We start from the raw sequence: 26,191 nt of genomic DNA on the forward strand, positions 1-26,191 counted from the left end.
GTGGTTTGCTTATTCATGATCTTCTTCAAAATAAAGACACATTCATTTAGTATTTTGTTGGCCAGAAATTCCGGAGAGTCAAGAAATATTATCTTAGAGTTCATGAATAAGTCAAGTTGATGTTGATTTTGAAAGATATTATGAGATCAAGAGACTATTGTGCCTGCTCCAGCAATGTATTTAACTGCCAATGGTCAGATCTCCAAAGTACTACAAATCATCAAAAGCCTTAACTTAAATGTGGTAGAAATGTTCTGCTGAATTAGAGCTAAATTTATAAATAGAGGATTTGAAAACTTAGTCAATTACACATGAATAATTTTCCAATTTCTGCTACTTCCTTGCCTTGTCCCGTTGTGAATTCTCCATTCACAAGATTCATTGCTTAAATCCAGCCCCCTCCACCTGCTCAACTATTGCCCTTACATCTCACTGGTTGACATTGTTAACTAACACCCATGAGCAACCAGGTGGACAAACAGGTCACAGACTGATTCTTTATACAGAACAGTCTGAGTTTCCACAGGAAAAGAGAATGCTGGAAGAACACGGAGTCCAGCAGCATCAGTGGAGACAAATCGAGTCAAATGTTCCAAGTTAAGACTCTGCATCAGAATTGACAGGGAAGAGGAAAGAAGGCCAGTATTTAGAAGTACGTAGGAAGGCGGAACAGAAGCTGATGGTGATGGGGAGAAGCAAAGAGGGAGGGGATATGGGGCAGATGCAGCCAGGTAGAGGAGAGGGTGGGATAAGACAGATGAGCAAAGAAGGATTTTTTAAAAAGGAGTGGACGATCATTGGGGGGTGCAGTAAAAACACAGAAATGCTAGAGGAACTCAGCCAGTCTCGCAGCGTCCATAGGAAGAAAAGATATATTACTGATATTTCGGGCCTGAGCCCTTTGTCAAAATGAAAGCAAAAAGCAGGCAGACGTCTGAATTAAAGACTGGGGAGAAAAAGGGGTAAAACGGGAGGGGGATGAGTCCAGACCAACAAACAAAAGGTACTAATTGGATACAAGAAGAAAGGTGAGAATTGATTGTGAACTCCTTGGCTCTGTCCACTGCAATAGCCACACATTACAATTCCTCATCCCATTCCCTTGCTGACATGTCTGAGACCACTTGCAATTTGGAGGAACAACATCTCATCTTCTGACTGGGCCCCCTCCAAACAGATGACATTAACATCGACCTCCAGCTTCCATTAACCACCACCCCCACCTTCTTTCCTGTCTCCTTTCTGCAAGTTTTCTCTCTCTCTTCCCCCTCCCCTTTGTCTCCTTTCACAGAGCTAAATTCAATTCTTACCCTTCCTCTTATCATATCCAATTAACACCTTTTGTTTGTTGGTCTGGACTTCTCCTCCTCCCATTCTTCCCCCTTTCTCTCCCCAGTCTTTAATTGAGAGACCTGCCTGCTTTTTTGCTTAGACCTTGAAGAGGGGTTCAAGTCTGAAGTGTCAGTAATATATCTTTACCTCCTATGGATACTGAAAGACCAGCTGAGTTCCTCCAGCATTTCTGATTTTTTTTCTACTATCACAGCATCTACAGACTTTTATTTTTCGCTACATGGGGAATGTTGACTACCTGAAATTGGAACATTCAAGGTTCCTACTGTTGGGTTTCAAGATTTCAAAGCAAAATACAAGCCATTGTTCTTCAATGTGCGCTTTCCTTCTCTGGAGCAATGGAGAGATTGGGGACAGCTGGGTCCATATGGGAAAGGGAAGCAGAATTAAAATGACATTCAAGTTGAAGCATAAATATCAATGATGTCTGTCTCCTAAAATGGAGACAGCAAGATCCGGAAAAGGAAGGATCAGAGATTGTCCAGGAGAAATCCAAGGGCAGGATGGAGGATGGCAGAAACGGGGATGAAACAAGTTTAGGAGGGTTGGGGTAAAGTGATATGCCAGAATAGGACTAAAGGGTGTTGAACATGGCCAATTAAATGGCAGATGAAGCTGAGGCCCATGCGAGTACCCATGACTGGCCTGTAGAAAGTGGAAGGATATGAAAGGTCTGTGCCCACTTTTGAAAATGGAACCCATTGGTTCATCCCATTTCTCGCCAATTTCCTTTTCCAAGAACATCTGCAATTATTTGCCCTTGAAAATAATTATCAGGTTATTTTGCCTTCAATTCACTACAAGAACAGCTCCTTGGAAACGAATGGATTGTCAAGCACTTAGCGTTAACATTAAACACTAAGTTAAGGTTACTCATCTTAGTGTGGTTGAACAGAGGGATCTTGGGGTCCAAATCCATCCATCTCTCAAGGTTGTTACATAGTTTGATAGGATAACTAAGAAGAATTATGGGATACTGGGCTTCATTAATAAGAGAATTGAGTTCAAGAGTAGAGAGGTCATGTTGTAACTCAACAAACCTCTGGTGAGACGACACAGAGTATTTGTTCCGTTCTAGTTATCTCATTATAGGAAGGACGTGGAATCTATGGAAAGGGTGAAGAGATTTACCAGCTAAGGTGAATGGAAAGGAGCAAGGACAATGGGGTTGAGAGGAAAAATACATCAGCCGTGATTTGAATGGGGCAGCAGATTTATGGGCCAAATGGCCCAATTCAGCTCCTACATCAGGTCAACACAGACAATTCCGTTAATACTAACTTTTTTCCTAGGGAAATAGTTCTTGAATCGAATATTTGTGTGGTATTGGGACTGGTCGGTCACTTCAAGAAGCCCATCAGGGAACAGATAATTAGGCTCCTCAGTCCGACCATGTCCTTTGAAGAGAAATGGAATGTTATTCCATTGTGCGTTTCCTGTTCAGGCAACAGAATAGCATTGCCCATCCAAGGAGAGACTCAAATGGTCTCTGCAGGGTCGCTCTGTGAATATGAACCAGGCCGTGCCCTCTTCACTCTGCTACCACGGGGAAAAAGGTACAGGAGCCTAAAGACAAGCGCCCAGCGGCACAAGGACAGCTTCGTCCCTGTTGCCATCAGATACCTGAATAATCAATGAACCAAAGACACTAGCTTAATTTTCGTGCACTGTTATTTAACTTACAGTGGCCTTGAAATGACCGACATGTCAGCTCAGAGGAGGGGTGAAGAATTGAAATGAAATGTCATTGATGCGGACAGAGTGTAGGTGCTCAGCAAACCATTACAATAAGCTATTACAATAAGAAACTTAAAAGAAGAGCATGGGTGGATTGGCCCTTTGTTTTCTCCACCACCTCTATCCAAAATGCACCTAACTACTCAATCTGACCCTCACCAGATGCAAAGGTACACCTAAAGCAAAACAAAAGTGATTTCCTTGAGCAAACTCCATTATTTAATTGATGATATTCAGAAGCATGGAAGAAAGCTATTCAGACGTAAAACATGACACTGTGATTGAAGTAAAACGCAATGGTGAAGAAATTCAGCAGGTCAAACAGTGTACTTTATACAGCAAAGATAATCATTTCGGGCTTGAGCCCCACATCAAGGTATGAGCAAAATTTAGACAGGCATCCTAACAAAATGGTGGGGGTGGGGGGCAGGGGTGGAGCACAGGCTGACAGGCAGGAGGTAATATGTGGAGAGAAGAGAGGGAGGGGGGATGGCTCAGTGAATGGAGAGGGGGTGGACAGCTGAAGCGAAGATGGGGTAGGAGAAGGAGTACAGGGAGTGGTCTGGCAGAAACTGGAGAAGTCGATGTTATCAGGCTTCATTCTGTCGAGGACATCTACATGAAGTGGTGTCTTAAGAAAGCAACCTCTATTCTCAAGGTTGCCCCCGACCAGGCCGTGCCCTCTTCACTCTGCTACCACGGGGAAAAAGGTACAGGAGCCTAAAGACGAGCGCCCAGCGGCACAAGGACAGCTTCGTCCCTGTTGCCATCAGATACCTGAATAATCAATGAACCAAAGACACTACCTTAATTTTCGTGCACTGTTATTTAACTTTTTTTATAGTAATGTTGTAAGATATTTGCACTTTGATGCGGCAGCAAAACACTGAATGTCATGACTTATTCATGACAATAAATTCTGAGTCTGATGTCATCTGGCTGGAGAGGGCCCAGACAGAATATGAGGTATTGCTCCTCCAATTTACAGTGGCCTTGGTATGACCGACATGTCAGCTCAGAGGAGGGGTGAAGAATTGAAATGAAATGTCATTGATGCGGACAGAGTGTAAGTGCTCAGCAAACCAAATCTCCCAGTCTGCATCCAGTCTTTCCGATGCAGAGAAGGTCACAATGGGATAATTCCCCACCAAACTCTTTATAAGACTGTTTATCCTGTTTGAACTTTTAAAGTATATATACAACTCCCATTGAAGGTTAGGACTAAATCTGCTTCCAGCAGACTTTTCGGCCATTGCAATTTGGGCTCACAGCCGCGTATGATCTGCAATAAAATCAGATCTCTGGACAACAACACTGCTGGCAATATATTTCCCTTTGTACTCTTGTTGAATTTGAATCTTCTTCTTAACCAAGTTCAAAAGGAACAATAGCAGTTTCTCAGCTGTCCTTCCAGTGAAGCTCTTACACCTTCTCCAAGCTTTAACATTCTGTCTCGAAGTTATCCCAGAATTAGTCACAATCCTCCAGCTAAAGCCTCAGCCACTGTTTATAAAGATTTACCTGGACAGCGCAGTTAGTGTAGCGGTTAGCACAAAGCTATTACAGTACCAGCATGCCAGCGCTGGAACCTTTCAAGGAGAGCTGGGACTTTACACGCTGGAGTGTAGGGAGATTATTGGGGGAATCCATAGAGCTCTATCAAATCACGAGGGCATAGATAAGGTGAACAGTCACACTTTTTTCCCCAGGGTTGGGAAGTCTAAAATGAGAGGGTATAGATTTAAGATGATAGGGGAAAGATTTAAAGAAGTCCTAAAGGGTACCTTCTTCACGCCGAGGGTAGTGGGTAAGTGGAGCGAGGATGCCGTAAAAGCAGGACACATTTTAATGTTCAAAAGACATTTAGACAGGTAGGATGTTAGGGAAGGTGAGAGAGATGTGAGCTTCACGCAAATGGAACTAGCTTGGATATCATGGATAAGTTGCACTGAAGAAGCCGGTGTCTGAGCTACAACATTTCTTTTGTGTTTTTATTCATCTCATTGTGCATTTTCTTAAAGAAAACAACCTCATTTTTCAAGTTGACAACATAGTTGATACATGTATGCAAATCTTCCTTCCCCTTCTTTTATTTAGTTTACATAATTCTTCTCTTTTGTCTTCCAAAATGCATCCAGTTAATATTTGTTGAACTCCTCTATCTATCTCAGTTCTTGTCGTTCAAAGTACAAAACTAAGGTTTAATCGGGTATGACGTTAATGAGGGAGCAAGCAGGGAGAAGAAAAATAAAAACCCTGTTTGTCTGCAGGTACACATCTGCAATGCAGCAGATGATCTTACTTAGTTCAGTGAAACGGAAACCACATGCATATCAAGGGAATCTAAGATACCCACCCACCTTGGGCAGGCAGAAAAGGGACACCAGCATTTATCTCCACAAAACTGCAACATCTTAATATCGAATCTTCAGTTTAAAACATAGTGCACACGTACTTGGAAGGCTCAACGTGCTCCTGTTTCACATCTGGTGCAGCAGCAGCACCCTCTAAGGGTACGGAAGCTGCAACAACGTTGGCTGGCTGCTGTGAATCTGCTGGAACCTCTGGGTCAGTTTTCTCAGCGCTCTGATCAGTTGTCTCTGCTGCCACATGTGATTGCTCCTCGGGCGTTGAATCGATCTCCACTTCCTGACTAGGAGGCGGGACGCACGACCTCTCTTCCTCCATTTTCCTTTTCTTGAGTTTTTCCTCAATTTCTTTCATCCGTCTTTCATTGTCTTGGATAGAATAATGCTCAAACTTCTTAAAAGCCTTGAAAACAATGCAGATTTGTAACATTAGTTCCATTTGGCATATTTGCTTTCAAAGGCTGAAACCAAGGTATTTTCATTAAACAAGTGTGTGAAGGAATGCCAGGCAAAGCAAGATAAGGACCATGATCCCAATGCACAGGAATAGAATGGTGGGACGGAATGGCCTTCTCGTGTTTTCCGCAAAACTGCAGGCATCTATTTGACGGATATTGCAATTTGTTATAATGGTACAGGCTAAATTAAATTTAAATTTAGACATACAATTACACCCAATTAACCTACAACCCTGGTATGTTTTGAACAGTGGGAGGAAACCAGAGCACCAACAGGAAACCCACGCAGACATGATGAAAATGTACAAACTCCTTACAGACTGCGCCAAATTTGAATCCTGGTCGTTGGTGCTGTGACAGCCATGTCACCTATTAGATAAGAAGCCTTGTTGAAGGTAATAAACTGTCAAGAGCTGAAAGAACATACCAAAGCCCAGTGGAGAATAAGCTGAAGAAACCCACAGGCACAGAATTAAAGTGCCTCCTGATAAAACCAACAATAAACTGCAGCTACGTGGCACTCTCCACACAGTAAAAATATCCAAAGGTGTATCACTGAGGTGATTATGAAGCACAATTTAACACCAAACCAGATGAGGTATCAGTACAGGTGATCAAAGGAAAGGTTTATGGGGGCACAGTGAGATAGGGATTTGTGGCAGGAACTGCAGAGGTTCAGGTCCAAACATATGAAAGTACGTCCCTGTGGTAGAGCAGAGGAATTTGGTGAAACACATCTAAACACAAGTACTAGTCGTTAGTATGGCCATGTGCTTGGGAGATCATGTCTCAGGAATTTGATTTTTTTAATTTTAAGAAGTGACTAAGAAGATTGTTGAAGACAGGGCAGTAGACATAATCTACATGGGCCTTAGCAAGGTTTTTGACAAGGTGGACTGGTTCAGAAGGTTAGATCACATGAGATCCAGGGAGAGCTAGCCAATTGGGTACAGAAATGGCTAGTGAAAGGAGAGCATGGTATGGAGGGATGTTTTTCCAGAATGCGGGCTTGTGACTAGAGGTGTATCACAGGGATCATTTTTGGGTCCATGTTGTTTGTCATATATATTAATGATCTGGGTAAGTATGTGGATGACATGATTAGTAAGTTTGCACATGACATCAACATTGGTGGAATAACATTCAGAGAAGACTGTCTAAGACTACCACAGGATATAAATGAAATGGAAAAGGGGCAAAGGAATGGCAAATGAAATGTAACTCAAACAAATGCAGTGATGCAATTTAGGAAGTTAAACAAGGTCAGGACATACAGAGTGAATGACAAGGCCCTGCGGAGTGCTGTAGAACAGAAAAACAAGGGCACAAGAACGTCGTTCCATGAAAACGGCAACGCAGATTAACAAGGCGGAGAAGAAGGTGGGCGGCATGCTTGCCTTTGTTGGACAACCATTGGGTTCAGGAGTTGGGGTGTCAGGTTACAGTTCTGCAAGATGTTGGTGAAATGGCAACTGGAATACTGTGTTTAGTTCTGGTCACCATACTTAGAAAGAATGTGGTTAAGCTAGAGTGAATACAAAAAAGAATTACAAGGATGGGGTAGGGTGTGGAAAGCTCAAGTTATTCGACTGGAGAGCTTGGAACGGTTTTCTCTGGAATGAAGGAGGCTCAGGGGCATGGGCAAGGTGGATTGTCCCAGTCTTTTTCCCAGGGTACAGAATCTAAAACAAGAAAACATCGGTTCAAGGTGAGGGAGAAAGACTTAAATGGAATCTGAGAGGCAAGATTTTCATACAAGAGGGTGGTGGGTGTGTTCTGAAGGAGCATCCAGAAGAAAATGGTAGAGGCAGGTACCATTACAATGTTTGGACAGATACACCAATAGAAATTGTTTCGAAGGATATGGGCCAAATAGGACGAACTCAGGAAGTGGCGCTGAAGGGTCTGTTTCAGTGTTGTGTTATGAAATAAGTTTATTGGCATATACATCAGTGCAATGTATAGATGCACCAAAATTCTTATTTGTTGCAGCCACACTGGTACCCAAGATGCACCAACAACAATAATATAAATTATTATATTGTTGCACAAGACAATAAGATAAATATAAAAGTGGATGAATAAATATTCACTGTGCAGTGAAACGTCATAAAAGAATGGTGTTTTAACAAAGCAGAGAGATCTTCTGGGGGGCGGCCCAGACTCCCAGGTCATGCAGCATCCATAGGAAGCAGAAGGCAATCACCATTTTGGCCTGAGCCCTTCATCAGAAATCATTTTGTGAAAGGGTCATCGTGCTATCAATCCGGTAAATTTGATTAAAGGAACATCTGTGGATATTAAAAGGCTATTTTACTCTGCAGTTGCTGCCTGATCTGAGTGTTCATAGCTGGACTGGCTCGAGACTGGCTGAAGGGGTACCAAGTGTCAGAACCGGGATGCGACAGGGCGCTGAAGGTTTTCTAATCACGCCAGAGGTTCGGATCAGCTTGCTGATGGTTCAGGTTGGAGTCTGTGAAGCTGCGGGAGCACTGGAGGTGAATCCATTGGCGCTCGGTGACAGACTCTCTTTTCCTTCTTTCTTTGACTAAAAGGGGTACCTGACAATTTCTGCTGATGGCGAATCTGTCCACCCTACAGCAGACTAAAGACTATTTCGTGTGTTATTGCATGACAATAAAGTAACCTTGAATATAATTCAGATTTTCATTATTTACAGCATTTGAGCATTTATAGGTTTTATTCACCAGAAAGATTTTGATCAAGTCCCTCATAACAGGCTAATAACTAAATAATAGCTTGTGGCACTTAAAGCAGTTGATTAACCAGCGTGATAGGAGCCAAATATGTGGCTCATATCCAGGACTTCAGGTCCTATTCATGTTTCACAAAAGGCTAATATGCAGGATGTACAAGCCACAAACCGTGCCTCACAGTTCGGCGGGCAGCAACCTCCTTTGAAGACCGCAGAGCCCACCTCACTGACAAAAGGCAAAGGAGGAAAAACCCAACACCCAACCCCAACCCACCAATTTTCCCCTGCAACCGCGTCTGTCTGTGCCGCATCGGACTGGTCAGCCACAAATGAGCCTGCAGCTGACGTGGACATTTACCCCCTCCATAAATCTTCGTCCGCGAAGCCAAGCCAAAGAAAGACAAGCCACAGAGGTAAGGAACTTAGGCTTCAGTTATAAAGGCAATAATGGTGCCCCGATGGGAAGTTTTTGATGCACTTAATGCAATTCAAATGTTATATATTAATACCTGGGTTATCTCGTGCGGAAAAGCCAAATGGGCAAGTATCCGTTTACAAGAACAGAGGAAACTTGATTGAAACATACAAGATCTTGAGGGTCTCAACAGGTTGTGTGAAGGTGAATCTTGAACGGGGGGGGGGGGGGGGGGGGGGTTCACTATATAATAAGAAATGATTTTCCATTTGAGAAGACTTTGATTCATTTTTCTCCCAGAAGTCATGAGGATGGAATGGTCTTCCTTGAAGAATGGTGGAAGTGGAGCTGTTGAATGATTTTAAGGAGAGATAGATAGATACTTGACAAGTTGAGATTAGAAATGGATGAGCAATCATCTTGCTGGCTGCGTATGGAGGTACCAACACCCAGGACAAGAAAAATCTCCAGGAGGTTTTTAACCTGGCCTGCAACATCGTGGACATCTACAAGAGGTGGTGTCTCAAGAAAGCAGCCTCCATACTCAAGGACACCCAGCACCCAGGCCATGCCCTTTTCACTGTGCTACCATCAGGAAAAAGGTACAAGAGCCTGAGGATGAGTGCCCAGCAACACAAGGACAGCTTCCTCCCCGCCGCCATCAGATTCCTGAATGTACAATGAGCCAAAGACACTGCTTTACTTTCTCTTTTTCCCTTTTCTTGCACTATTTTGATTTATTTTGTAAGGTGGTTTATATAAAAGTTTACATTGTGATGCTGTCGCAAAACAACAAATTTCATGACGTTCTTGACAATAAATTCTGATTCTTGTTAAATGGTGGAGCAGGTTCTGGGGTCAAGTGATTAAATTGTACAGTGACAAACCTGAGCACTGGTGAACAGGTTCTTGGTGAGCAAGAAACACTTACAAGCTCTGTCAACAACTGCTTCCAGTACTTTGGTAATGACTTAAAGGAGAGTGAATGGGAAAAAATTAGCCAGATTGGATGTGTCCTGCTTTTTCTGATTGACAAGCGAAGTGAAGCAACTCCTCACTTGTGAAGCTGCAGGCATCCTGTGCTCCCCTTATGGTCTCCTCTATCTTGGGGAGACTGGAGATTGCTTTGTTGAGCACCGCGGCTCTGTCTGCTGCAATACTGGTGATTTCCCAGTAGCCACCCATTTCAATTCCCTGCCCCATTCCCTTGCTGATGTGCCTGTCCATGGTCTTGGCATTGCCAGACCGAGACCGCAAATTGGAGGAACACCACCTCATTTTCCGTCCGGGCACCCTCCAACCAGATGGGATTAACATTTAATTCTCCAGTTTCATTAACCCGCCCCCACAATCTTCTTCCCCTCTCTCCCTTCCTCCAGCTGTCTTTCTCTCTCCCTTCCCCTACCACTGCCTCTTTTCACAGAACCAAAATCAATTCTCACCTTCCCTCATCATATCCAATTAATACCTTTGGTCTGGACTCCTCCCCCTCCCATTCATCCCCCAGTCTTTATTTCAGATACCTGACCTTTTTCACTCAGACCTTGAGGAAGGGTTTGGGCCCAATACGTCAGTGATATATTTTTACCTCTTATGGAAGCTGTGAGACCGGCTGAGGAATTATGTACTGGCTTTGGAGGCGGTGCAGAGGAGGTTCACCAGATAGATTCCAGAGATGATGGGGCTAGCCTATGAGGGAAGATTGAATTGCCTGGGACTGTATTCCCTGGAATTTAGAATGAGAGGGGTTCTTATAGAAACATAAATTTATGAAAGGGACAGGAGGAAGGCAAGTTGCTTCTAATAGTGGGAGAGACTAGAACTAGGGAACATACCCTCAAGATCGAGGGTAATAGATGAGGATGAACTGCTTTCCCCAGAGGGCGATGAATCGATGGAATTCGTTGCCATTGAACTAGTGGAGGTGATCTCCGTAAATATATTGAATACAATGTTGATAGTATGGGGAAATTAAGGGATATGAGGAAATGTCAGGTGGGTGGAGATGAACCTATCATCAAATCAGCCACGATATCACTGAATGGTGAGCAGGCGCGACGGGCCTGATGGCCGACTTCTGCTCCTATTTGTGTTCCTCCAGCATCTCTGTGCTTTTACTATAATCACAGCGTCTGTGAACTTTCGTGTTTTTGTGAACATATCGTACCCCAGTCCTTTTCCAGTGCCGGAATGAGGCATGTTGCATTGGAACAGCTTGGTTGGAAACATAACTTGGTTGGAGATGCAGCTGGCTGTCCATGTTTCTGGATATCACCAGAAGGTATATGCAAGATCAATAAAACTTCAGGGCCGTGTCCAGAATAATCACAAATCCTCATTGTGTGATGTCCTTTTTTACATAAAGAATCACACTACAATTGCAAAACCTTGCTGAATCACTTCAGAAATCAGAGGAGAGCACAGTTAGCATAGCAGTTAGTGCAATGCTATTACAGCGCCAGAGACGAGGGTTTGAAATCAGCGCTCTCTGTGAGGAGGAGAGAAGAGGGAGGGTGGGCTTCTGCGTGGGTTTCCTCCAGGTGCTTTGGTTTCCTCCCACTCTTCAAAACATACCAGGGGTTAAAGATCAATTGGCTGGCACAGGCTCATGGGACTGTGACTGTCTTTGCCTAAACATTTAAAAAAATAAATAATAAAAAATAACGCTGGCAGTTCTGAGCACAACACTTTAGGAAAAATGTATGAAAGAGAGTAAAGAATGGCCTAATTTACAAAGAAAGATTGCTCAAACTAGGGTTATTTTCTCTGGGATTTAGGAAGTTGAGGAATGATTTATTTCAAGTTTTAAAATTCTAAAAGGAACTAAAAGAGAGTAAAAGTATTTCCACAGTTAAGAAGTAAAGAATGGACAATCAGAAAATCAAAACCAGGCCTCCAAAAAATAAAGTTTAGAGGCATTTCTAAATGCCTGGAGATGGAAGCCTCTTTCACATGTGTTAATTGACCCATGATCATACATTTTATATGTTCTTATGACACCAAAAATGACCAATCAGTGCAAGAGCTTTATTTTGCTCTTGCAGCAAACTCAACAGACCCATTCTTCCACTTGTTTCCCTGTAAACTATTCAAGTTAATTATGATTTGGCTGTACATTTTATACCAGATGAAATCGCATTTATGCAGACCACAGTGTCTGCTCCTCTTCCTCCCTCCTCTCCCTCCCCGCTCTCTCTCACTCAAGCCCAGCCCCACATCCTTCCCTCCATACCCCATACCTGCCCCTCCCTCATCCAAAGCATGCCTTCCCCTCTTCATCTCCCCATTCTCTCCTTCCCCTCACCAACTCCACCTTCCCCACACTCTCCATTCCTCTCCTCTCTTCCTCCCCACCTCAAACACCTCCTCCCCCACCCCTCCATCTCCCCCCACCTCCCCTCACGTACCCCCTCCACTCCTCCTCTCTCTACCCTCTCTCCACTGCCCCCACCCCGCTCCACTCCACACCACTGCCTTACCCCCAGCCCCCTCACCCGCAGCGCCAGCCGCTCGGCGACCCCGGCCGGGAAGCCTAGCCGGTCTTCCTTCAGCACCATCAGGCGGAAGAAGTCGGTTTTCCTGTACAGGAAGCCGAAGAACACTTCCAGAAAGTTCTCGATCTTGCCGACGTGCTGCAGGATGCCCAGCAGCGCCTGGTCGTACATCTCGGTCATCTCCGGGGGTCCCTCCATTGCCGCCGCTGCCTGATCCACCGCTCCAGACCCACTTCCGGCAGGTCCGCACCGCAATCCCTTCCTCGGGCTGCCAGTGCCGGCAGGTCCGCACCGCAATCTACTTCCGGCTGCCACGGTGCCGGCAGGTCCGCACCGCAACCTCTTCCCCCCAGCACCGATAGAAACGTTCCTAGGCCACAATAAGCAATGCAGCGAGGAATATCTCGGGGTGGGGGGTTGGAAAACCATTCACCCATTGCATCCATGAAGGTATCGAGGGGAGCAATCCTCTCTCATCAATCTTGCCCCGAAGACAGAAGAGCTTTATTTTGGAGTTAAGTCAGAATGGAATGAAAGCAACAAATTTTCCACTTACACCCACACCTCCTCCCTCACCATCATTCAGGACCCCACACAATCCTTCCAAGTGAAGCAACACTCCAATGGTGAATCTGCAGGGGTCGTCTACTGCATCCATTCTCCATCCCATTCCCTTGCTGACATGTCTGTCTATGCCCTCGTGCGCTGCCAGACTGAGGCCACCCACAAGTATCGGAGGAATAGCATTTCATATTCCGTCTGCACACCCTGCAATCAAATGTCCCCAGGCTGTTTGCTCCTTTAACCTTCCGTTTTAAGCCAACGTCCAATGACCCGGTTGGGAGAGGCCTGATACTTCGCTGTTAAGGTTAGGATTTTACTCTTGGCGCAGTGGAGGGGAGAGCTGAAACTTTATTGTTAAGGTTGGGGTTTTATACTTGGCATATAAGCTGACCCTTGGTTTTGGGGGTGACATTTTTAACGTTCGGGGTCATCCTATACGCTGGCATATACGGTACTCTGATTTGTCATTTCAGTTGCTTTGACCTTCTCCGCAATGAAGTCAAATCCACATTAAAGCCCTGAAGCAATACTCTTCAGTAGCTACAGCTCCCTCAAGTGGGCCATGTTTGGTGCAGCTTCTTGGTTCATAAATAAACTTTTATTGTACTTTGCAATTTTAAAACCACTAACAGAATATTTCAAGAGTCAGACTATCTGGATGGTTTTAACAGGAAAAATGTTACAGACATTACAAATCCAGATAGGTCTCTGTCAACAAGCTCCTTGAACACTATATTTGATACTTTCATTTATGTCATGATGTCCCAAATCACTTGACAACAAATTAAATACATTTGTAGTGTGGTCGTCATTGAACGGTATGAAATGCAGCCTGAAAAGTTCCACAAAATCAGCAAGATAATGACTATATTTCTCCCCCTCTATTTAGTTGTAAACATTTAGAAGGCTGTGTGCCTGGGGAGATGGTTCCTGCTTGTGATCATAGCAGCACAGGATGTTTTACGGAGGTTAATCCAATCTCAGATTAACAACGCCTCTCTGTGCAGTAATCCCTCGATGTCAGCGTTGATGGATTCAAATGCACGTGGAAATTCTATCCTGAGGGGGATCTTCACCGCTAAACATTCGACAATCTGTACCATCCACACAAATGACAAATTCAACAGCATTTGGCACAAAAAGCTGCTCTGGGTGAAGGACTGCCTTTTACCCAGTGTAAAGTGACAATGGTGTCCCGATGATTGTGCCCAAAGCCTTTCCCCAAGGTGCTCTGCACATCCCTGCATCTTGAACCAGGCCAATCACGCATTCCTCTCATGAGGTGGGATGTACTCCAATCCCAGATGTGCAAATATTTCTTCTTCTGTGGTAGCTTGTAGAAATATATTCTGAAATATGGAAGAAAAAAATGCTCTATTTAAATAATTAGTATTAACAATCATGTAAGCAGCTGGAATATCTTTCTTTACTTTTAAAACGGTTCAATCTTAAAAAGCAATGTCACCTCCTGAAATCTTAAAAAGCAATGGCTCCTGTACATGAAACAATATTTATCTGTATATATGCATACAGTAAAAGTCCTAACTTGTCCGTGAACTACTCTTTGCAGATGATGCCGCTTTAGTTTCCCATTCAGAGCCAGCTCTTCAGCGCTTGACGTCCTGCTTTGCGGAAACTGCCAAAATGTTTGGCCTGGAAGTCAGCCTGAAGAAAACTGAGGTCCTCCATCAGCCAGCTCCCCACCATGACTACCAGCCCCCCCACATCTCCATCGGGCACACAAAACTCAAAACGGTCAACCAGTTTACCTATCTCGGCTGCACCATTTCATCAGATGCAAGGATCGACAATGAGATAGACAACAGACTCGCCAAGGCAAATAGCGCCTTTGGAAGACTACACAAAAGAGTCTGGAAAAACAACCAACTGAAAAACCTCACAAAGATAAGCGTATACAGAGCCGTTGTCATACCCACACTCCTGTTCGGCTCCGAATCATGGGTCCTCTACCGGCACCACCTACGGCTCCTAGAACGCTTCCACCAGCGTTGTCTCCGCTCCATCCTCAACATCCATTGGAGCGCTCACACCCCTAACGTCGAGGTACTCGAGATGGCAGAGGTTGACAGCATCGAGTCCACGCTGCTGAAGATCCAGCTGCGCTGGATGGGTCACGTCTCCAGAATGGAGGACCATCGCCTTCCCAAGATCGTATTATATGGCGAGCTCTCCACTGGCCACCGTGACAGAGGTGCACCAAAGAAAAGGTACAAGGACTGCCTAAAGAAATCTCTTGGTGCCTGCCACATTGACCACCGCCAGTGGGCTGATAACGCCTCAAACCGTGCATCTTGGCGCCTCACAGTTTGGCGGGCAGCAGCCTCCTTTGAAGAAGACCGCAGAGCCCACCTCACTGACAAAAGGCAAAGGAGGAAAAACCCAACACCCAACCCCAACCAACCAATTTTCCCTTGCAACCGCTGCAATCGTGTCTGCCTGTCCCGCATCGGACTGGTCAGCCACAAACGAGCCTGCAGCTGACGTGGACTTTTTACCCCCTCCATAAATCTTCGTCCGCGAAGCCAAGCCAAAACAAAGTCCTAAAATCCAGATTGTATGGGGACTGGGACTGACCGGATTCTCAGGCAGTACTTTTAAAATTTAAGGAGAAATAAAGAGATGAACAGGTAAAATTTGATTGCGTTCTAGCAGCCCGCACCAGCACCAGAAATGGCCATCGAACCGGCAAGACCTCGCACGGGCTGAGACGCCCATTTCCATAGGCTGCCGGTGGAATGGTGAAACTAGCCAACCATTGCCGGCAGATCGCAGGACGCCCCAATCGGGACCCCGATGCTGGAACCGACCAATCAGTGGCTGGCCCACTCAAGCCACGCCCCGGTGGCGGTGTGGCCGAGCTCACTATAAAAGGCAGAGCTGCCCCTGAATAAACTCAAGTGTTGGATACACTCTACCGGCGTGCATGTTTTTTTCCCTCTGCAAGTTTCGAGCTACAACCGTGAGCAATAACCTGGTTGAATCAGTAGCAACCCCGCTGCAGTATATTCATTAGTAAATACATCATGCCTCATTTATCAAACCAAGCAGTTTTAAAGAAAATAAAGTCAACATTTGACAAAATTTTAAATAAATTTTTTCACCACAAAAAAGTGGGTAATGCCTGAAATTATGTTTAAAAATAAACATTTTAAAAATATACAGTATACAAACGAATCTCTGTGATAAGATTACCTGTATTCTGCGTGGTTGTCACTGTGTATCTGTGAGACACACACACACACACACACACACACACACACACACACACACACACACACACACACACACACACACACACACAAATTTATCTGAGAGTCCAGATTCTTGAGTGGTTCAGATCTCTGGCATTCAGATTATTGGACTCTTACTGTACTTGTCCTGCATGTGTATTATTTGTCTGTATGTGTGTGATGTCTGGCTGTATGTCCGCGTGTTTTGCATTGAGGACGGTAGAACGCTGTTTCGTCGGGTTGTGCTTGCGCAATCAGATAATAAGGTTGACTTAAAAACTTACAGCCTTTCCACCATCTGGAAGGCACAAGCCAGCAGTGTGAAGTAATGCTCTCCACGGACAAAGCAACCCCCCCCCATCCACCACCACAACCCACAAAGTGCACCTCAGTTGCTCATCCAGGCTACACCCACAGCGTCTCCTGAGACCATGACCTTCACCACCGAGGACAAGGACAGCAGCCACACCATCACCTGCCGCCACCGTTCCGAGCTGCACACCAACCTCCATTGGCCACCAGGTAATGTTCTTTCATTGTCGCTGAGCCCAAATCCTGGAAGTCTTTACCCAAACATCACACCAGACCCCTTCACCAGGAGGTCTGCCCACTCCCAGCTCAAGCCAGTTTGCGAGAGACAACCAACACTGGAACGGCCAGGAACGTAAACACAAACAGATTGATCCCGAGGCCCTAGTTTATTTGATGATTTTAGGAATCATGCAGAAATCCTGGTTTTAGCCTGACCTACTCACTCAATGGGTCACCTTCCCGCCCACTGAGTCCATGTTGTCTTCCATTCAGTTCCATTCACACTCTTACTTCCTTATTTAACCCTAAATTTAGAACATTACAGCACAGTACAGGCCCTTTGGCCTTTCATGTTGTGCCTACCCATATAAACTTATCCCTCATTCAGTCTAACCCAGTGATTTTCAGCCTTTTTCTTTCCACTCAAGTAATCCCTATGCCATAGATGCCCTGTTGTTAGTAAAAGATTACTTAAGGTGGTGAGTGGAAAGAAAAAGTTTGAAAACCACTGATCCAACTCTTCGCAATCTCAGTCCATAATCCCTCACCCTTACATCCATGTGCCTATCTGTCTTTTAAAATTGTACCACCAGATACCCCCACCCTCTGTTTGAAACTACTTCTGGCATCACAGCTTAAACGGGCATCCTTTGGTGTTGGCCTTTGCTGCCTTGGGAAAAGGTGCTCGTCGGCTACCCTATGCCTCTCATAATCTTACACTCTTTTTAGGGTGGCACAGTTAGCCTGATGATATTGCAGCGCCAGCAACCCGAAGCTGTCTGTAAATAGTTTGTACGTTCTCCCTGTGTCTGCATGGGTTTTCTCCGGGTGTTCAAAGATGTACGCTAGTTGTAGGTAAACTGGTGTATTTGGTCAGCACGGGCTCATGAGCTGGAAGGGTCTGTTACCGTGCGGTATGTCTTAATTTCAAATTTACCATCGCTTCTCATCTTCCATCGCTCCAGAGAGATAAAGCCCTGACCCCACTCGACTTTTCTTCACAAGATGTGTTCTCCAATTGAGGCATCATCGTGGTAAATCTATTCTACGTCCTCTCCACAGCCTCCGAGGCAGCCAGAACATAACAAAACAGGGCCACAGCCAGCTTCCTGGATCCCTGAGGCGATGGCAGCAGCAGTCTGTGGTGCCCAGGAGCAACATGGGGAGGTCAGGGAGGCACGAGACCTGCCTTGCAGGTGGTTCACTTCATGCGGCGGGAACGTCAACATCGCCTCGACCCCGATTCAAACCGGACAGCACGAGATGAGGTCATATCGCTGCTGTGCAGCCGCGTCAACATTTCAGACAGCCAGGAGGACCCCCCCCCCCTCTCTTCGCTGTTCAGCCCCCAGAGAACAATGGATCCAAATTCTCCCTACCTGCTCACTATCAAACAAGGAATGACTACACAGGCTCATTTTCTTTAAGTGCTTGGCATATCTGCGTAGGTCTCGTTCGAAGAGCTGCAAGACAGCAAGAAACAAGCCAGTGAGTTTGACCCAAGATCAGAGATTTTCTGTTGAGTTGAATGCATTGCTTATTAAATTATTTATTGGCACATGTACCAAGATACATGAGCAGAAAAGGCCTGTCTAGTTCATGCCCAACTATTATTCACCTCATCCCATTGTCCTGCCCCAGTCCATAGCTCTCCATATTCCTCCCATCCAACTGCCCAATCTTCTCTTAAATCAAACCTGCACTTATCATTTCATCTGGCAGCTCGTTCCACAGTCTCTGTATGGAGACATCCCCTCCCAAATGCTCCCCTTAAACATTTCTCCCCTAATCCACATAGTTAAGTTCTTGACTCACCCAACCCCAGTGGGAAAAGCCTGTCTGCATTTACTTTATCTATGCCCCTTATAATTTTGTACACTTCTTAGACTCTGAGGCAGGCACGTGCATGCAAGAAAAATAGAGGATTATGAGGTCGATTTTTTGTATTTTTATAGAGGTAGGCACAACATCATGGGCTGAAGGGCCTGTACTACACTATAATGTTCTATATGAGCTGTCCTGAACACCAAAATTAGCTCCTGTGAAGAGCTTCCACCAGGAAGAGCAGGTGTTACGTTGGCCAGGTAATCACACCTCTGATATCGGAAGCCACACAGAACTGTCCATCATCCCTTTGGCACCACCCAGCCCTGTACATCACAGCCCCTGCTCAGCAGAGTAGGATATTTAAACGTGAGCACGTCATTCTTCACTCTCTTTGCCACATGGTCAAGTCCTGCACTTGTTCCGGGTCATTGTCACCACGGTGGGCACCATCTGGAGGGGAACTCAGGTTAAGGGGCTAGCACCCCTTTGGCCAGGCAGGGTATCACTAGCAGCCCAGTAGATGCTGGCATTATAGCCACAGTCCTCCGTTTACTTGGGGTTAGAGGCTGTGTTTCTTTCTCGTAGGTAGCCAGTTAGGGCACCTCGTCAAGAGTCAGAACCCCCTGCCCATGGGTCATCCTCAGTTGAGATTTTGTGTGTGTGTGTGTGTGTGTGTGTGTGTGTGTGTGTGTGTGTGTGTGTGTGTGTGTGTGAGAGAGAGAGAAAGAGAGAGAAGCCACTTGTATTTGAACTTGTTTAGCTTAACCTGTATGTCGGTGTTGTAGCATCGATGTCAGTGTGTACTATTTTAATAAAGCATATGCATTGTTGCACCACAATGTGTCCAGACTCGCTTGCCTGCTGTACCCAAAAACCAATCCTTTCCACATAATTCACTTGGATATTCATGAGCTAACAAATCACAATTGTAAAGGAACCTGGAAATTCCATGTGATTCAAGGGAAAAGAAACAGCCCCAGAACAGATGTCCAGCAGTATTGTGAACTCACAACCGGAAGAATTAAAAACACTGCTGAGCTTTGCAAATGACACTGGTTTAACAGAGCACCACTGGACAAACACCATCACTAAAAGCATGTTCAATTTCAACTGAAAGTACAAAAAGTCGATTTTGTAGACTATTTTTCAATGTTAAATTTGTGGGGTTAACTATTGCATTGGTACTGCTTTTGAAGGCCGAAATTCACACTAGGATCCAAGACCTTATCAGTTGCGGAGGTCAAAATGATCTTGAAATGAATAAGGGACAAAAACACAATGGATTAAAGTAATAAGAAACTATGCATCACACCTGACCAAGCAACAAAAATGAGTAAAACACAAACGGGGGAGGTCGGGACCAGGGCAAGTATCTGCGTCGTCAGAGGCATCGGGAATCTTGGCCTATGGGCGGCAGGGACCGAGGCATGAGTTCTCGAACGAGGCAATGGGAACTCCAGCCTGCAGCTGATGGGAGCTAAAGTGAGAGACTAGGCTTGGCTTTCACGTGATAAGTGGAACATTCCTAATTTTTTTTTGGCCAAAAATAGGGGGCTGACCTTTACACGAGATCGACTGCTGCTTGAGGAGGTATGGTACTGAAAACCTTAACCGAAGCAGAAAATAAAACACACTGCAGATTTTGGAAATCTGAAATAAAAACAAAACAATGCAGGAAACACTCAGGTGAAAAGAGAAACAGTGTTCATGATTCAGGTTGAAAACTGTGTCTGAAAAATAAAAATCAGAAAGTTTTAAATTTGTCGACTCTGATCCAAGTAAGTTTGTTCGTGAGGTGCTGATCAATCCAATTCAGAATTAGATAGCAGCACAGTTAGCACAGCGCTTAGCAACCTGGGATCGAATCCGGCACTGTCTGTTAGGAGTTTGTATGTTCTCCCAGTGTCCATGTAGGTTTCCTCCGGGTGCTTCGATTTCCTCCCACCCTCCAAAACCTACAGGGTAATTTGGGTATAGTTGGGCAATATGTGTTTAAATGGCTGGAATCAGCTTCTATTATGTTTAAATAATTTTTAAAATTAAAGAATTGTGCTTGTGTATTTTGAATTAAACAGCTGTTGTGTCTCATTCTGCTTCCTATACGTACCCGTGAACCTGTCCAACCCAGTAAGGCGTAAGCATACTGGCTGAAGGGGGCAACTACCAGGTCCACCCTCATAGCCTTCCAGCCTCTCTCGCCTGCTCCGGCAGCTGTCCCCTGTCGAGAAGTCTCCGTGCGATCAGCAAGGCCAGTTGCCCGAGTTTCATTTCTAGCCAAAGGATCAGAACGGCTCACTTCCTCAGATTCTAAATTATTTACCAGCTCTGTCTTCAGTCTGAAGATGGAAAGACATTTTTCAAAGTGATCAAAAATCTCAGGGTCCATGCTCTTCGCTTTGTAGCTGCTGCCAGTGAAGTTGTGGTACAATATTAGATCCTGAAATCATCGTAAAGCACAATTTTAATGCAAGTTTTTGTCAGATCTCTCCATCTGATAACATTCATTCAGAATCTTGCTAAGAAATACATTCAGATAAACCTGAAAATCTTCAAATGCTGCGATGTAGAGCAGTACAAAAAAAATGCTAGAGAAACTTGACACCTCACGCAGAATCCATAGGAAATAATGCAGTCGACATTTGGCCCTGTACCCTTCTTCAGGGGTGCTGAAATTCAGGGGCTGAATAAAAACTGCTAAGGGGGGGGGGGTGGGGGGAAGAGAGAGGAGGAGAAGAGGGAGGAAAGGGAAAGGGGAGGAGCACAGGCAAAAAGGAAAGAGGATCCAGGTGGGAGATTAAAAGTGATAGGGCAGGGAGCCAAGAAGGGTAGCTCGTCGATAGAAGGGGAGGGGAGTGAGTGAAAAGGAGACTGAGGATGAGGGAAACAGAGAGACTGGGTTAACAGAAATTGGATTTCGATTTTAATGCCACCTGGATGAACACTGCCAGCATGGGTGGGGGGGGGGTAAAAATAGTGTTCTTCCAATCTGCAGGTGCCCTCAACTTTGCCGCGCACGAGGCCATGGACAGGCATGCCAGCATGAGAATTGGATGTGGAATTGAAGTGGTTGGCCCCGGGAGGTCCTTGCTGCCTGGGTTGGGTGGGGGGGGGGGGCTAGGTCAGATGAGTAGGAAATAGAGGAGATGTGGATAAGGGCTGACTTGATGGCGGGAGAGGGGAAACCACCTTTTCTGAAGGAGGACATCTCAGATGGAAGGCCTATTCCTAAGAGCAGGTGAGGTGGAGAACTGAATTCAGCAGCAGAACTTAAGCTTTCTCAGTAATATTAAAAGAGCACTTTCACGATTATCAGTTCCTTCAAATTTTCAAAAACAAAATCTTACCATAAAGAGCTGTGGAAAGGTGCACAAGTAACATTAAAGTTAAGGCACACATGATTATGTGCCAAGATATACAGGTACTTCGATTCCATTCTCAAATATTCATTGAAATGCCCACGATCTTTGGGTATGTCCAGAAGCCATAGGAGCAGAAATAGGCTATTCAGCCCATTGAGTCTTCCCCATTAATCAATCATGAGCTGATCCATTTTCCCCACTCAGCCCCACTGCCTGGCTTTCTCCCCATACCCTTTGATGCCCTGGCTAATTAAGAATCTGTCAATCTCTGTTCTTCAATACACCCAATAACCCGGCCTCCTGTGGCAACAAATTCAGCCTCTGGCTGAAGACATTCCTCTGTATCTCTGTTCTCAGTGGGCGCCTTCAATCCTGAAGCTGTACCCTCTTGTCCTAGACTCTCCCACTATGAGAAACAACCTTTCAACATCTACTCTGTCCACGCTTTTCAACATTCAAAATGTTTCAATTATATCCTACCCTCATTCTCCTAAATTCTGAATACAAGTCAAGAGCTTTAAAATATTGCTCATATGATAATCCTTTCATTCCCAAATCTGTGCCTTTGATTCACACATCTGCTTTGTGCTTGAATGAACAGTGTGTTACTCTGTTCACAGGAAGACACAGTACCCACATACTTGAAATGTATTTTTCTCATGCTTTTTGTCTGACAAAAATTTGGTGAATTAAAACCTTCTGCCAATCGAGGAACACCTGTGCAATGTAATTTTGAGACACAGAACTGTAACAGGCCTTACTGGCCCATGAACCTGCGCTGCCAAGTACATCCACGTGGCCAAATTTATCTCAATTTCAGCCCTGATCTCTAGTTTTTGTAGCACCAACGTATTGCACACCACCAAAGGTAGAGCACAAATTGAACCAAAATCTGGGGGGGGGGGGGGGGGGGGGTGGTAGCATCACTACAGGTGCTTGCTGAAATGGGATGGGTTTTAAGCTTCACGTTTGAGATCAAAGAACACAGAACACTACAGCACAGTGCAGGCCCTTTGGGCCTCGATGTTGTGCTGTCCTCTACATTCCAACCAAAATAAACCTAAACCTTTCCTATCCCGTAACCCTTTATTTTTCTTCCATCCTCGTGCCTATCTGAGTCTCTTGAATGCCTCTAATGTTCCAGCCTCCACGATCACCCCTGCCAAGGCATTCCAGGTGCCCACAACTCTGTGTAAAAATACTTACCCCTGATTCCTCCCTTAAACTTTCCTCTCTTCACTTTGTGCAGATGTCCTCTGGTGTTTGTCCCTTCCGCCTAGGAAAAAGGCGCTGAATGTCTACCTCTCAGAATCTATTAAATCACTCTCATCCTTCTTCACTCCAAAAGATAAGCCCTCCCTCTTCTAACTTTGCCTCATAAGACATTTTCCAATCCGGGCACCATCTTGGTAAATCTCCTCTGCACTTTCTTCATAGCTTCCATGTAAGGTAACCAGAACTGAGCACAATATTCTAAGAGTGGTCTCACCAGATTAGTAGATTTGCAACATGACCTCAGGACTCTTGAACTCTGATTAATGAATCCCAGCATACCATAAGCCTTCTTAACTATCCTATCAACCTAAAGTTGTAGGTCAGCCAAAGCAGAATCATGTCCAAGAGCTTGGTATTCTGATGGCCATGATTTAACAAGTTGGAGCTTGTGGACAATGCTGTGAGACAGAAAAATTTCAAGTCTAGTGAAAACCAAAGTCCAGATGAGGGAACCTCTTGCACAGAGTTAGATCATCAGCAAGTGATGCAAGTACCGAGAAATGGAAATAGGAAATGTGGACTGAACAAGGCTTCACACCCACCAACTCCGCTCAAGGACAAGAGCAAGACGGGGACTAGGAAAGCCAAAAGGGATGGCCACTCACAGAAATCCTAACAATCCTTTACTTTTGCTGAGATTTGTTGAGTAACACTCTTCCAAACAGGTGAAATAAAGACAAAAGCAGACCAATATTTATGAGGAGAGAAATTTAATTTTACTCCCACCTATTTATTACTCCAGACTGATAACAGTCCAGCAATATTATTCACCATAGCCATAACATCATGGTAAAGATTTTTTTTTAAAAAAAGGGAAATACACTAGGATCAATTGGAAGATAATTTTATGTAGATTAATCTAAAATGTAATATGCTGCCGTAAAGACTTCAGGCAGAGTTAATGATCTCTGACAGAGTTAATTTAAAAAAAAAATTTAAATTAAATTTTAAATTTAGACATACAGCATGGTAACAGGTCTTTCTGGCCCACGCGACAGTGCTTCAAAATGACACCCAATTGACCTACAAACCCCATATATTTTGAAGGGTGGGAGGAAATCAAAGCCCCAAGAGGAAACCCACAGACATGGGTGAGAATATACAAACACCTTACAGATAGCGCCAGATGGGAACCCAGGTTGCTGGCGCTGTAACAGCATTGCACTACCCGCTACGCTAACTGTAGTACAATTGTACAACTTCTTCCCGCTTTGAGCCTTGCACTGCCTCAGCTTCTCAGTCTCCAGTTTATTTCACCCAATGTTTTCTTCAAGCTTTGTGGTTGTTAATGTGTTAAAGAAAAAGGTTCTGAATCTCACCCCCTTAAATGTGGCTAGAGAACATCAGAATGGATTGATCTACTTCCAATTCAAGCTGGTTTAAGAGCCTTAATTATTTCATGGTCAATTTCCCAATCATACCTTGCTGGCCATCCATTTAATCACTTGGTAAATAATACCCTCTTCTTTGCCTTCTTCTGGATGGGTGATGAGGAGGTCAACATCATGGCCAAAATCCTTCCCTCTGATGAATGCAATTAAACACAAACCATTTAGAAAAGTGAAAGGCTCTTTCCAAACAATTGACCCAATCTCTCTCAATGCAGGAATTAAAAAAACAAGCCAGGAAACTAGAAGTTGGTCGGCAATGGGAAATCCTGAGAGACCAGATTTATTTCCTTTCAGAAAAGCAATGAGTCAGGAACGCAAGTCAAAAGGGGTGGCTTCATAAGTTTGAGGGAGTTTTTTTTTAAAGTGATCAAATTGTCTACGTGGATTTTTTCAAGACCTCGGACAAGCTCCTGCATGGTAGGCTAGCCCAGAAGGGTTGGGATTTAGGATACCGCATGAGATGACTTGTGATTAAGGCAACCCCAGAAGTTCCACCTAAAATATAGGTTTTGAGCTATATAAGAGTATCACAAATCCGGGCACATACTGCTGTCCAGAGGAGTGATGCTGCTTGGCACATTTAATATAATAACCATATAACCATATAACCGTTTACAGCACGGAAACAGACCATGTCGGCCCTTCAAGTCCGTACCGGTTCACTTGAAAAACTCCACTAGCTCCTCCGCAATTGAACCAATTTATTTTTAATATCATATTTATGGAAATGTAATTATAGCGATTTCACATCTGCAATACACAAGAATAATTCACAATATTTTTTAAAACAAATTATGCAGTAAAGGTTTAAATTTTATAATAAACCAGCATCGGTTCCTTGAACAGGCTGTTTAAAGCCTGTAGAGAGATGGACCCTGCAGGGGAGTGCTGAGACTTCGCTTTTCGTCAGCTATTGCAAATGGGGACTGGTGTATGCTGTTAACTTTGTTTGCTGTGCTGTTATTTTAAGGCATGTTAGACAGATTTATAATGCCCTTGTATTGTTTTAACATAAGGTTGTCTTGGCACATAAGACAACCCCTTATTTTATAGTGGCATTTTAAAGTTTCAAATACCATCTAAGATGCCAAAATGTATGGTAAACTAGCCAATTGGATACAAACTGAGCTTGGGAGGTAGGAATCAGAGGGTGGTATAGGAAGGTGTTTTTTTTTTCCAAACTGGAAGCCTGTGAGGTCCCCTGATTTTGTCATACAAACGGTTTGGATTAGAATGGCCTGGTTAGTAAGTTTCCAGATGACACTGAAGGTGGTGGTGTAGTGGCAGTAAAGGTGTTTGTTCAAAGATACAACAGAACATTGAATGGTTGTGAAAGTGAGAAGGTAGAATTTAACCTTGACAAGAGAGAAGTGATGAGTTTTGGAGAGCTTAACCAGGTAAGCTATATACAGTAGGACAGGACCCTGGGGAGTATTGTCGAACTAAGAGAA

The 26,191-nt window shown here is 44.5% G+C and overlaps 2 protein-coding genes across 5 annotated transcripts in view; both read right to left on the reverse strand.

Annotated features, from left to right (window-relative positions):
• The window catches only part of nudcd3 (NudC domain containing 3), a 45,354-nt gene extending 32,535 nt beyond the window's left edge, over nt 1–12,819 (reverse strand). Inside the window, exons 1-2 of the mRNA XM_069917893.1 lie at nt 12,543–12,819; nt 5,546–5,862 (exon numbers count right to left, since the gene is read on the reverse strand). Of these exons, the coding sequence (XP_069773994.1) occupies nt 5,546–5,862; nt 12,543–12,740 (515 nt within the window). The 5' untranslated portion in view covers nt 12,741–12,819. The remainder of the gene's footprint in view (nt 1–5,545; nt 5,863–12,542) is intronic.
• A 923-nt stretch (nt 12,820–13,742) lies between these two features.
• Nucleotides 13,743–26,191, reverse strand: part of polm (polymerase (DNA directed), mu) — a 41,435-nt gene continuing 28,986 nt past the window's right edge. For 2 of the 4 annotated variants that reach the window (XM_069917896.1, XM_069917894.1), the window contains 4 exons: nt 24,771–24,873; nt 20,823–21,152; nt 18,268–18,351; nt 13,743–14,455 (listed from right to left, as the gene is read on the reverse strand). In XM_069917896.1, coding sequence (XP_069773997.1) covers nt 14,369–14,455; nt 18,268–18,351; nt 20,823–21,152; nt 24,771–24,873 — 604 coding nt within the window. In that variant the 3' untranslated portion in view covers nt 13,743–14,368. The remainder of the gene's footprint in view (nt 14,456–18,267; nt 18,352–20,822; nt 21,153–24,770; nt 24,874–26,191) is intronic. The other 2 variants (XM_069917897.1, XM_069917895.1) reach the window with 2 other exon arrangements.

Source organism: Narcine bancroftii, chromosome 2, assembly GCF_036971445.1.
Source record: "Narcine bancroftii isolate sNarBan1 chromosome 2, sNarBan1.hap1, whole genome shotgun sequence".
In the NCBI taxonomy this organism is placed as follows: Eukaryota; Metazoa; Chordata; class Chondrichthyes; order Torpediniformes; family Narcinidae; genus Narcine; species Narcine bancroftii.